Raw genomic sequence first — 13,321 nt, 5'->3', positions numbered from 1 at the left:
AACAGCTTGTTAGCTGGTGTGAAATAAACCGTCTACATTTTCACTTCTCTCCTGTCTCTCTGCCTGTCAGTTCCAACACTGTACACAGGACACGACAGGCTTTGTGAATGGTGAATGCCAGTCATACATTCCTTTCCTTTTTATTTTCTCCTCTTCAGCCCACCCCCCTCCCGCTCCTTGCTCTTCTCTCGTCTCCCCCTCTGTCCGTCTCTGCCAAAGATCTAAGCGGTTTTCATCTCTTTGTTGGAACGCTCTCTCTCTCTCTCTCTCTCCTCTCGTTACCTTTTCATCCCGAGAAAGCTCAAGTGTGGAAAACACACTCTCATGGAGGGGAACGAGCCATGTTTGACCGCGCTCAACAAACCCCCCCATCACTTCCCATCACTTCAGCCCTCACAACAGACGCAACCCCACATCTCCCAGCCCTGACTTGTTGTCTTTTCTGTTTATCTTGTTTTTCACCTCTTTCTGTCAACTTTCCTCCCTGCTACTGTCATTTATACACAAATAAATACATGTTTTTGTGGCACTGGCCTTGTATACCCTCTGTATGTTTTTGAATATTAACTCAGGGATTCCATTCCTATATCTTGCTTTTGCTAATCTTTGTCAAATTTCTGCTTTTTTAAAATTTTATTTTATTTTTTTCACCTTTTTGCTATATCTTCACCAAAATGGCAAAGGAGCAAAAACAGTATTCTAGGTTTTTTCATTGTGATTTCATCAGGAAGGTATGCTTGACATGGAAAATAAAAATATCTCTCATGACTTTAAAAGAATCTTGGTTTGGTCTTGGTTTTCATCTTTCCCCGCTCTCCTCAAGGATTGTATGTTCTACGCCTGCCAATAATCTACAGTGAACAATATTTCAAAGAGAAGTTTCCCTGTCCCTGGATATGAAGCCGGCAGTACTGCAAAGAATCTGCTGCTATCCTTCCCTCTCCTTTTTCCCATTACAGTTTTTTTTGTTTCTCCAACACCTTGCTCTTCCAATCTCCCCTCTGCTCTCCCATGATCCCCCTTTATTAGCTTCTGCTGTCATCTGACACTTTTGTGGATTGCACGATCTCTTTCTCCTCTTCCAGTCATAGCGGTGGAAAACACACAGTTAATCACTGTCGAACACAGAATCAAACACATAACTTTCATGATATAGGTTCATGTTTCTGAAGTATAAGGGAAGATTTAGATACATGTTGAATCAAAGCTCTAGTTGTTGGCTTTATTTTTGCATGTGCTGTCTATGTGCTATACTCATGTACTTTACCTGAGTATTATTATTTTGGGGAAACATTTTAATTTTACTCCAAAACATTTGAAAGACAAATACTCTACTTTTGACTTCACTCGCTACTTTTGCTCTGAAGTCAGCCGATGATTTTTCTGTTCTTTTCTTAAATCTGACCTGAAAGACATTTAACCTTGTTTGTGTAGTTCTGCATGTGTTTTGTAAGTGGTGTTGCCGTACCTGTGTGCCACACACTATTTTGCCAACTCTCATGGCTCCCCTCTTATAATTAATGTGGAAAAAATTTTGAAAAAACAGTAAGATGGCTTGGCCTCTTATTGATTGGCATTAAGAAAGAACTACAGTAACAACAAAACTCTTGGGTCTCTATAGTGACCACATGTGTGTGTTTATTTGATTGTGTAAGACACACAACAGTGGTGTCCAGTTTATTGAAAGGTGACTGAAGGTTAATCATTTCATTTATAACGTCCGTGTATCAGGTAGGTCAAAAGCTAAATCAATGTCCCAGGCTCGATTTGATATCTAGAGCTCCAATCGAGCCAAAATGAAAAGGATGGGGTCATGACATCAACCATTTGATCTCTCTTCATCCTGTCTGCAGGAAAAAAAAGCCTGATAAAATGCTGCTTTTTTGGTGTGTGTGTGTGTGTGTGTGTGTGAGTGAGTGTGTGAGTGTGTGATGAGTGTTTGTTTGGGTGAGATGGACGCTTCCCTTATTTCCAGTTAATCGATAAAGTCTGTGACTTTTCTCCTGGGCACCAACTCTCTACCACTCATCTTGCCTTTCTCTTTTCCTTTCCTTTCCTTTTGTTTTCTTTATTCTTGGAATGGCAGGGAAATGGCCAAAGCATTTAAATAGTCTTAGTGAATGAAGTGAATTGAGACAGAGCTCATCGGCATGCATGAGCAGCGCATGTAACTATGCGTATCAGTCATGCTCTGTGTGTCTTCATGTTCGACCAGGATTCAGTACATTCTTTAGGATTCCTCCAGAAATATACAGTATAACTGAGAAGTCGGACACACACACACATGCCTTTACATGGACACGTGCATGTTCATAGGCTCTTATTTTACAGTGCTCCCACACAAAGACACATACGTATTTACTTATTCAGCCACACACATACACACACACACATGCTGCTTGGCACTCTGTCAAGCTGTCAGTGCGGTCTGACACCAGCTCTCCCGTCTCATCATTAGTTTTAGTGAGAGATGTCCTGTCCCCTCAACAAAAACAAACATGGCAGGCGGTGACGAATCAATTAATCAGGCCAGGCATTTGCCGATAGTTATGTTTCACTTACAACTAATGTGCATTGAATGTCTCAGAAAGTTTCCAATAATGCATGGACAACACTTTCAATCAGCATCCCGCGGAACACTTTTGATCGATGAATCGTCCGAGTCGGATAGATCGCTGTCAAAACAGCAGCGCTCTATGACTGATGATCATCTTCTGCACTAACTGAATTGATGCACCTCTGAGCTGGCCACAACATTAGTGTTAATATCTTGCACTTTTCCCCTTTCTGCCAATGCATTTAGATTGATTACGGCCATTGATTGGGCTGTGTCAGATAAAAGTATGAAACGCAGATCTTTTAGTTGAAAATCTTCAGATGTCCTAAAGGTAAAATAGAAGAACATTTAAAAAATCATTAAGAGCTGTTATATGATTCCTGTGTTTCTAAAGTCTGTCTCCATTTTCCTACATGAAAACAATGCATTGTGGGGCGGTTTAGTATAGTCTTGCATACACAAATTGCATTCTGTGATTCAGGACCGCATTAAAGTACATACTCTATGTGACTTCATAGTCAGGATAGTATGAAAGTCTGCGGTTTTGGACTCAGTCATTGGGACACTGTTTGAGATGTATATTCAGACAGTCAGATTTGCTTTGTATTGGTTCTTTTTTTGGAGCTCACATGCTCACTCTCCCCATTGAGAAACCTCTCTCGATCCTCCATCTGACCAAGTTGTCAGTCTAAATTCACTTTCTTCTTTCACTGGCTTGTGATTATTACAATCAAATAACCCTTGCCACAGATCTCTTTAAATTGCCTTAAAAAATCCCTGATTAAAATAAATCATCTCTCAGGACTTCCAGTTCTTCCTCTCAGTCTGTCTCCCTCTCTCCTTGTCACTACTGTTCAGCTCTGCTACCACAGTGTTTTTTTCTTGTGTCTCTTTTGAATTCTCTTCTCTTTTAGCTCCTTCTGTGTTTCTGTACTTTTCTTCTGTTTTCTATCTTCCGTTTGCTCTTCCGCTCTCCCTCTCCTCCTGGCTCTCTCTCTCTTCCTCTTTTCTCGCTTGCCTTTATTTCTTCCTCCTCTCTCTCAGCCTCTAGTCGATCAGACAGTTGAAGCAGCCAAGCTGCCGGAGGCGAGAGCAGACAGAGGAGCCGCTCTGTCCGACCTCCCTCCCTCTCTGGAGAGGCAAACTAATGTCGACACGCCAATAAGCTGTAAGGAGACAATTATTCACCATTTATATCAGCTCTCTGTCTTTCTGTGTTAGCACGGCCCACCTCTGGAGCCCAGCTCTGTTACCCCACGTAACTTTTATCCTGTGGTGGTTACGTTTCCATTGATTGACAGAGACTTACACCAGGAAAACTGTAAAAACTGCCTAGAGGTTACAGTTTGCTTTTTACTGGAATAGCAATGGTCAATACTGAGCTGTAAAATACAAAAGAGGGGAACATAAATGAAACATGATCTCTTATCACACATAAATACTTTTAATGTGCCTTTCAGCAAGGCACTTAACCCCCCACTGCCGTGTGCTGAGGGGCCAGCAGATAAAGACTGGGATTATACTGGGTAGCCCTGCTGCTTGTAACTGTGTGAATCGTTATCTCAAAGTTAAATTCTCGAGTAAACTAGTTAAAATCTCTTCTTTTCTTTATGTTTGAAAGTCTTATTTACATCAAACATATTTACAGCTTTGGGAGTCACTCTAGGTTTTTGCACTATTGAACATTATCTCCTCAGTTTTTTTCATGAACAGCACCTCTGTTAATATGAACACACAGAGGGACAGCTGTCTTACATGAACGATTCTCTGCAGTTTGGAGAGGCATCGTGGGATCCCCTATACTGTTTTATTAGGAGCGAGCAGAAAATAAAGATTTGATAAAAATCTTCAGCTATCATTGTACCTGGACAGATGTGGTGTATAAAGGTAATCCACTGATTTGTTGATTCATCAGGCATGTACACTTCATCTGTGCACTTACATGCAATTCTTCTTTTGTTCAACTATTTTGCTTAAATTATAGAGCCTGAGTACACGGACACACTGATTGGTGAACACACACGGACAGACATTCATCTAATGCTCGTATATTGATTTGAAACGGAGGCACGTGCTTCTTAAATATACAGGAAAAGCAAGCTGAAACCTGAAAATCCGAACTATTTTATGAGTCTCAACAATAGAAGAAAAGAAGCCCACTGAAGTAGCATAGTCTGCTGTTTTGCTGACAGCCGGCACTCATTGAAAGTCCTGAATTAAATATGAGGGACTGTTAAGTTAAATACCGATAGGAGCATTGTTTTTCCATGAGCTTAACGATACTCTTGGTACTGGCCAATCACGTACAAGTAATGAAAATTACTAGTTTTTGATACTCATCCGTACACAAAGCAACAAGAAGAACAAAAAGCCTGCTAAACGCAATAATCTGTTGCAAGAGACGATAATCATCTATCTATCTATCAATCACAGTTATCTCAGGACACTTGATGACATTTATAGACTGTTCTCTGTTAGATTTTTTAGAGTGACTCTAAGCACGTACTTTGCAATGTTTTGCAACACTAGCAAGGAAAAGCCTCTTAAGTGTTCAAATGTTTGTGCGTTGTGCTATGTGTGCATGTTTTGCGACATAGAGTTTTGAAAAATGTGTGGTGGGATACTTAACCAGTCTTTTGAAAAACACTAAATGATTGACTGCTTTGTTGATGATCTCATCCGTGCATCAAGAACATTAAGTCTCAAATTCAAACAGTGCATGATTCATCCATCATACCCTCAAGTCACACTCGCACAAACAGAGGGAGGCGTATGTGCGGTATTTGGGGTGTGTACCATAAACACTCTTGCTCCTTTGTTCTCCTAAAATAGGCACTTTTAGATGACAAGAATAAAGCAATGGAAAATGACTGTTTTTGGATTGTAAAATCTTTGTTGTCCACGAGGGGCATTTCGGATGTCAGATAGTCAGTGATGCTGATTTTCAACAGGAGGATAATGTTTCTTGCAACATGATGGTGTTCGGGACCGTGTGAGACTGATGTGTGATCCCTTTAATACTCACTTCATCAGGTTCGCTTACTACTATATAGTTTGTTGTTAAAGCCTTTGATATGTGATAAACATAACCATGCTGTAACATGAACACATCGTTGATTATCACCCTGGTCAGTAACCATGACACTGTTCTCCTGTAACGCCACAACTCAACTCCTCTCTTGTGGCCGTCATTTCTCCTAATCCTGGCTCCTAGTTCATCTCTTTGATGCCCAACAGGGTCTTAATTATAAGCATGTGGTCCTTTATATGCACATGAATTATTATTTTCCTCCTCTATATTGATTCCACTTTCAATTATATTCATATTTATTAACATTACACATAACCTTAATCAGAGAGACTTCCCCTTCTTAATCACATCTTGTTGTCTGTTTTTAACAAGTAGAAGAAAACATACAAGAATGCCCACAGGAGTCACTGTAGTGTATTCATTTCATTGAAAATATTCTTTCGAAGTTATTTTCCTACTGAACCTGCGAGGTGGTCTTTAACGTGAACATGCCGCCCACTTCCTTGCTGTCTATTCAGTGATAACAGTTGTAGTGCAGAACGAAGATTTGCTCTCCCTGCGAATCAATGCTAATTACATCATTATGCTCCCCCGTCCCCTCTCTCCTCTCTCTGGGGTTTCACACTCCTCTCTGGCCTTTTTCTCCTCACCCGCTGCTTCCCTCGCTCTGTCTGCGTCCCTCCCTTTTCCCCCTCCTGTCTCCACTCATCACAGACGAGGTGAAGCCATCTGAGGCTACTTGCACGCAAGCCAGACCTCCTCATGGGTCAGCGCTGCGCCCACTCAGAGATCTCCCGTCATGCATCTCTCATCCCAGATTATTGCATGTGCCACCACATCCTGTTGTTTCTTCAGTGCTGTAAACAAGACCTGAATATGGAACTTTTGGCAAAATGCTTAGCCACTCTCAATTGGATAAGTAAGACAAGGAATCGCCTGGGAGTTCGATTTTTACAAAACCTGAATATTACCATATGATCTACCTGAGTCAAGGCCGAATGATTGGTGTCTTTTTGGTTGGAAGTCTTGACTGGTTTATATGTGGTTTTGTTACAAACATAAGAAAAAACTTCACACACAGTCATCTCTCTAATCTCAAACATAAGCACAGTACAGGGTGTAAAAATAATACTGCATCACTCACTACAGAGTATTATCAAAATACCATGTGTGCCAGAGGCAGCAACTTGTCACCTCAGGTGGTTTTGTATGATCTCATGTGATCGCACAGAGACGCAGACGTAAACAAAAGCACAGACAGACTTCGATACAGCATCACTCTCAGTGTAGTGATGCTATGCAGTGAGGGGAAAAAAGCAGAAGACTTAACAAGCCTGGTTGAGAAAATGTTTATTCTTCGGTAAAAACTGGAGTTGAGATTGTAACAGTGAGTTTTGTCAGCAGTAGCATGCTAGACAATTTTAGCCTCAAGACCTAGAATGTTTACCATTTCTTGGAACCATTATCACCTCTATCCAGATTTAAATGCTTAATATCAAACGTGTTTGAAATGTAAGTCTCTGAGCTGTTCTGGAGGTTAAGGATTTGATCTAAAACGTCCTCACACTCCCAGATAATCTGCTCCAAACATAAGTACTGACAAAGGGCACAAGCCAGGCTACCTCCCTTGGTTCACGGTTGGACTGACTCTGATAATAACTCTCCTTTCCTCCTGTTGTCTGCATGTTTTCTCCATGTAGGCCTTCTGCAAAACACTGTTTGGGCTACTATACTAAAGCTTAAGCCGGGAAATATCTAGATCATTTTGGGAGGAATACTTCGGAGATTCTCCCGACCTGGCATGCTCCTCACAGCTGGAGACTAATTATCCCTGTCAGACGGGAGTTTGGTCTCCTGAGCTAAGTCGTAATGTAAAAAAACAACGTGGAAGTAGTGGACAAAGCAACAGTCCGCTACATTTCACTATTATGAGAATATTTGCCTTTATAGCAATACTATGTGTAGTCCAACGGAATATATAAACAAAAGAACGGAGAACAACATATAGTATAGAAGTGTAGAAACGTCACTCCCCCTCCTATTGGCTCGAGGTGAATTCTCTGCAGAATATCCTGCTGCGTTATCACATCAGCCCACTCAGACTTGCTGTGGAAAAAATACGAGGGGTCTGGCAGGAGAAACTCCGGGTGAAGTCTGAGCGAAAAATGTGGCTGTTTGCGTTCACATATGCAGCTCCTCTGGGAAATATCCTGAGTTTTTCAGGAGATTTCTGCTAGTGTGAAAGCCCTATTACTGTTAAACTCTGGTTGCAGTTGGCTTCACAAGAACATCATCCTCCTTCTTTGAGGTTCCCAGTATTTTAACTGGAAATCCTTCAGCCATTGTCAAACATGCGAGAGCTGCATATAGATGATATGAGCTGATGTCATGTCTCTTCTTGGCTCTTTTCCTCTTACTGCAATAATTTATCATCCATTTAATCGCTCTATCTGACATGCCTCCCAACAGATTTCATAGTACGATGATTTCTACAAAGATATCTTTGAATCCATTTTGTCCTGTGTAACATGCAGATACCTTGTAAGAGTGTACTGCATACAATAAAAACATGAAATCTGTTTTAATAAAGAGTAAGAGATTGTCAGCGTAGTAACGGTACAGTAGTTTGTCCTAATGATGATAACAGACACGATAACTGAGTCTGTGAGCACAAATACATGAGTTTAGGAGTAAAAATACATTTCATTCTTTATTAAAAAATCTAAATTTGTATTTTTCCATTATGTATAAGTGGTTTTTGAAAACACTGAGTATCATATTAGTTCTCGCTGATATTATTATTGATATTATTTATTATTGATCCTCGGCCGGACTTAAGCTGCACATTTCAGTTGTTCGACAACAATGACGTCACTGTCAGCGGCCGAGCGAGTAGTGTCCAAAATGTTTTTTTAATTTTACCAAATGAGTGCACTATATAGTCCACTACATATAACTTACTATATAGTGAATAGGGAGTAGGGAATGAGTGAGTGATTTCAGACACAGTATCTGTTTTGACCTTCCAATGGAACCCAGTGTTTCAAAGTCAACACTTAAGCATTTTTGCAAAAGGCTCTGTTTATGCAGATTCAGGACTAAAGCGATATTTTTATTTACCTGAGTCATCGATATGAGCACTTGTATTACACATACACCCACAAGACAATGACCTTTATCTCTGCTGCAGAAATGTTACTAAATATGTACTTTTTTTTTCTCTCCCTCTCTTTGTTGTGTTGGGGTGTGTGTATGTAAATGTATATGTGTGCGCGGCTACATGCCTGTCTTTGCGTGTGTGTGCGTGTGTGTGCCCATGTGTTTACAGCTCCAGCCAACGCTCAGATTGTGCATTCAGGCGCTGCATGTAACGTCAAGGATGATAACATCAGTGAGAGGATCTACACCATCAAAGAAGGAGACACACTTGTGCTTCAGTGTATTGTTAAAGGACACCCACGACCACAGGTAAGCTCCAAAAACACCTGCTGAGCATGTGTGTGTGTGTGCATGTCTGTGTCAGAATATTTGTTGACCGACTGTTTTACATACATGTTAAAGCTGATCCTGCTATGTGGAGTGATTTTACTTGACTGAGTAGGTAGTTTTAGAGACTCACTGCTCAAGGACAACTTGAACAATAGTGTCACTTGTGGCTCTGTCAGCAGACCAGCATGCTGCACTCTCTCTAATCACTCCACACACAAAGAAAACGTGGACACTGGTGGGTGGATGGATGAATGTTAGGATGTATGAAGCTTTTCCAGAGCTTAGTAAGAAAACCCCCAGGGATTTGAAATGCTTTATTTTGAAAACTTGTTTTTAGAAACGGTTTGGCTCTGTGATATAAAAATCTAAATCTTAACAACTTAATGGCATAAAATGTTGCATATACGGTAGTTGATCAATCTTCAAAATCAGTGCCTGGAATTTTTAAAACAAATACATCTAACATCTAATCCCCCAGCCAATCAGAGTTTAGTACAGTGTGTTGCAAATTTATTTTGCAGACCTTACTCCTCAAGTTCATTCGATCTTGCACATTTTTTCTACTTCTTCAGATTGTTAATAAATGTTTCAGATTCCATCTTTTAAATAAACAACAACACAATTTTCCTGCACAAATATATGAAAGCCCAAAGTCTAATCACGCTGTTGATGCAGATAGAAGGCATTACAGCCTCTTTCAATCAGTCAAACACTTTGTTTACATAATGAAAGAATGAACCACATGCATCATGGACACATTCTGTGATCAGCATCAGTTACCAAACCTGAGCTGCAACGATTAGCATTAATAATATGATACATGTAAAACTACGTGTGTGCTTTTGTTGGTGCTGAGTTGCACACTCGCCCTTTTTTTTTACTGTCCAGTGGCACTAAGTTCAAACACATGGCCGGCTTCAGTGTCCTCCCGTGGACACTGATACAAGTTGACTCTTACCTGAGTCCTCTGTGTTGTCAGTGACACATTCAGTATAACTGGTTCTAACATTGTACACACTGTTTTGATGAATAAATGCAGCAGTGGCTCTGGATTTACAGTAAATGCTTGTGACTTAAAGGTCACGGGTTTAATTCCCCAAAATAGCTTGTGGCTAAATGTTCTCAGCCTGCTGTGAGCCGTGCCTACAAATTTAGTTAGCCTTTTAGCGAGGCTTACTGTTCAACTATGACGCATAAAAATAAAGTACAAGACTTAGTAACCATGATTTCAGTGCAGATAATTATATTTTTCAAAATGTAATAAATCAAAGAAAAGATTGATGGTCAAATTCAGTCTGCTGCTGAATGTCCCAAAGTCCTGTTTGGCTGCACTGTCAACAAGTACAGAATAACAAAAGCTGTTATACAAGAGCTGAACATGCTGTGTTTGGAGTGCAGCTGATTATTGGCTTAAAGAGACCATGGCCTTTACACTTTTATGATGTTCTATGTATGACAGTACTTAAGCACTGAATACACACACAAACACAGAGCAGCAGAAACAGCCAAAAATGGACACATCTGGTTTCCTGGGTTGAACTTAAGCAAAACATATTTAGACAAGGATCTGTCTCTCTCTGTCTGTGTGTCTCTCTCTCGCTCTTTCTTTCTCTGCGTGTGTATAAGTTGACGTAGATAGATGCAGACTGAACTAAGGTGACTGCCGTGGGATTGTGTGTTTTGTATATATTTATGTGGGAGTGTGTGAGGTGAGAAAAGCAGTGTTCCTCACGGGTGCATGTCCACTGGCATCACATCATCATGAATAAAACAGTGCCTGTGTAGAGGGCTTGTTTTTTTTTTTTTTTTTTACTTTTTGTGTTTTCGTGTGTATGCAGTCTGTGTGTGCGTGTGTGTATGTTTGTAAGAGGCATATGTTTGTGTGTCTCTTTAAGTGCATCTTATTCATTTACACAATGCTGCTATATCTGATCACAAACGGAACAGTTGATCAGACCAGCCCATACTAACTGGCTGTCATATCACTCTCATTAAAGCAGTCTGCCCCTCCACCCCTTCTTCTTTCTTTGTCTCTCTCGCTCATGCACACACACACACACACACTGATGCACAACAAAATTTTCAGGCCGGGTTCCCTTAAACCAAAGCAGACCAAGTTTATATAAAAAAAAATGTCCAACGTCATAGTAATGATAATCATTATAAAAATGTTCTCTGAAAAACACATACTGCACAAGTTTATTCCCCTGGAGCTGTTCAAAGATGTAGGAAATTGCGTCAGTGATTGCTTGTTCTTTGGGTCGGAGGTGGAAGTCTATTTTGAATAATGATCACGCCGGCCACATTGGCAGAATATAAAATGTATATAATGTGTGCACAAACAAGACTTGAACTGCCCCTGGCAAAGAGACAACGGTTGAGTTAGTGTGTGTCTGTGAATACAAATGTGTGTATTTTTCTGCTTCTTTGCCTGTGTGGAAATGTGGATACACAATAACAAAGAAAGATAGGCTAATACAAAGAAACAGACCGCACTTTGAGACGGAGAGTTTTAGCAATGGAAACATTTAAGAAGGTCAATCATCCTCTGGTTTGAAAACAGAGGTTTATATCTTTAATTAAAAGTGTAGAGGTCAGTTCATAATTATTGCATGATTCAAGAAAAGTTTCCATTGTGGTTTGATAATAGCAGACCTTTGATGATATGTTCATAATGTTTGATCAGACTTGTAGGAAACAAAGTAACACTTAATATCTGACAGTAAGAGTGCACCATGTAACTCGCCATGCCAGCAGGCGGCTGTAGTCCGTTGTTGTGAAACGACGAGACCATTTTCATACCGCTGTCAAGCACCACTCGTTATATATGTAGCCTACTTATCAAGAATAATGTCTGATTAAAAGTTGAAAATGGCAATGCCGCTGTCAGGCCTTGGTCTTAGTGGAAAAAGAAAAAAAGAAGCGGAGGCGACAAATAAGGAGAAACCGCTCCTAATGGGTGAGAGCATGGACTACAGTGGCATGCTCAAGGGGCTTTCCCAAACCTGTGTCGAGAGCTGGAGATAAATGAAACCTCTGAACAGCCAATCAGAGACATTCCTCTCACCGACCGCAGACATCAATTCAACATGTCAAATTGGCCAAAAAAAGGTCGATGGGTAGCGATGGAGCCGGACACACCGCAAAAACTATGGCAACGACCGCTCAACGACGGTCCAACTAAGACGATCTCCTTGGTGTGCTAGGGCCTTAAGGGGACGGCCCCTGGTCCAAATCTGACCTGTGGCTCCTTTCCCACTCTCTTCACGATTTATGACTCTATTCAATGTTCTTTTCTCGTTAATAAAAACATAAAAAGCCCCAAAATAAATCTTTAATTAAAATAGAAGATTTGCGGGAACTTTTTTAAAAGCATGTCGCGGATATATTTTACACATTGGAGCAGATTCTTTCCTTTGAATGAATTGGAGAAGAAAATCTTCAGTAAAGGTCCCGTAGCCTTAAAAGTCATCAAGCAAGACATCATTATGAAGTATATCACTTGAGCTGAGATTCTTTTTTTGTTTTGCTGATGAACACAGCAAAGTTGTTGAAATGTGTTGTGTGTATGTTGAGATGTGGATGTTAAAGTTCCCATGAAAAGGCTTGCAGGGTGCTATTTCCTTCCACCTATTTTCTATGGAGGGGCTTGGACCTGTCAGATACATTAAATAACGTTTACAAAGGACAACAACAGCAAGTGAATAGAAGTGAGTTACCAACCCCCCACCCCAATACGCCATTCCATATCTTAAACAAACTCACAGAGATGACATCCATCATCATCAGATTGGAAACACTGTACTGACCCTCTGCTCTTTTCTAATTAATGAACAAAAGTGTTGAGAGTGGAATGAAAAATAAAGAAGCGTGGGATTTTTCTAGGAATTGCCAAACCTTCAGAAATCATGAAGAAATACCCAAAAGATATTTCCATCCACGTGATGATGAACTGTAGACATATGATGTAAAAATACAATTTTACCTCAGACTTCCAAAGATTATATTTCATTATTCCCTATTCCAAAGTCCCTTTTTTTTTTCTACCTTACATCTGCTGTGCATCATATTTGAAACTAGTGAGGGTCAACCACTGGAAATTCTTCCTGTTAATGAAACACTTAGAGTAATTTACTTTTCAGCACGTGTCAATAAAGGTGTAAACAACATCAGAATTCAGCTCATAAACTGGCAACAACATGTTTCAACGAGAAAAAAAAAACATGCAGTAAATAGCTGTTAAG

At 40.3% G+C, this 13,321-nt stretch overlaps 1 protein-coding gene across 3 annotated transcripts in view; it reads left to right on the top strand.

Annotated features, from left to right (window-relative positions):
• Nucleotides 1-13,321, top strand: part of LOC109996603 (MAM domain-containing glycosylphosphatidylinositol anchor protein 1) — a 175,243-nt gene that overhangs the window by 39,767 nt on the left and 122,155 nt on the right. For all 3 annotated transcript variants that reach the window (XM_065953088.1, XM_065953086.1, XM_020651018.2), the window contains exon 3: nucleotides 8,917-9,056. In XM_065953088.1, the coding sequence (XP_065809160.1) occupies nucleotides 8,917-9,056 (140 nt within the window). The remainder of the gene's footprint in view (nucleotides 1-8,916; nucleotides 9,057-13,321) is intronic.

The sequence above is a fragment of the Labrus bergylta genome, chromosome 3 (genome assembly GCF_963930695.1).
Source record: "Labrus bergylta chromosome 3, fLabBer1.1, whole genome shotgun sequence".
In the NCBI taxonomy this organism is placed as follows: Eukaryota; Metazoa; Chordata; class Actinopteri; order Labriformes; family Labridae; genus Labrus; species Labrus bergylta.
This window is presented reverse-complemented; position numbering and strand designations above follow the sequence as displayed.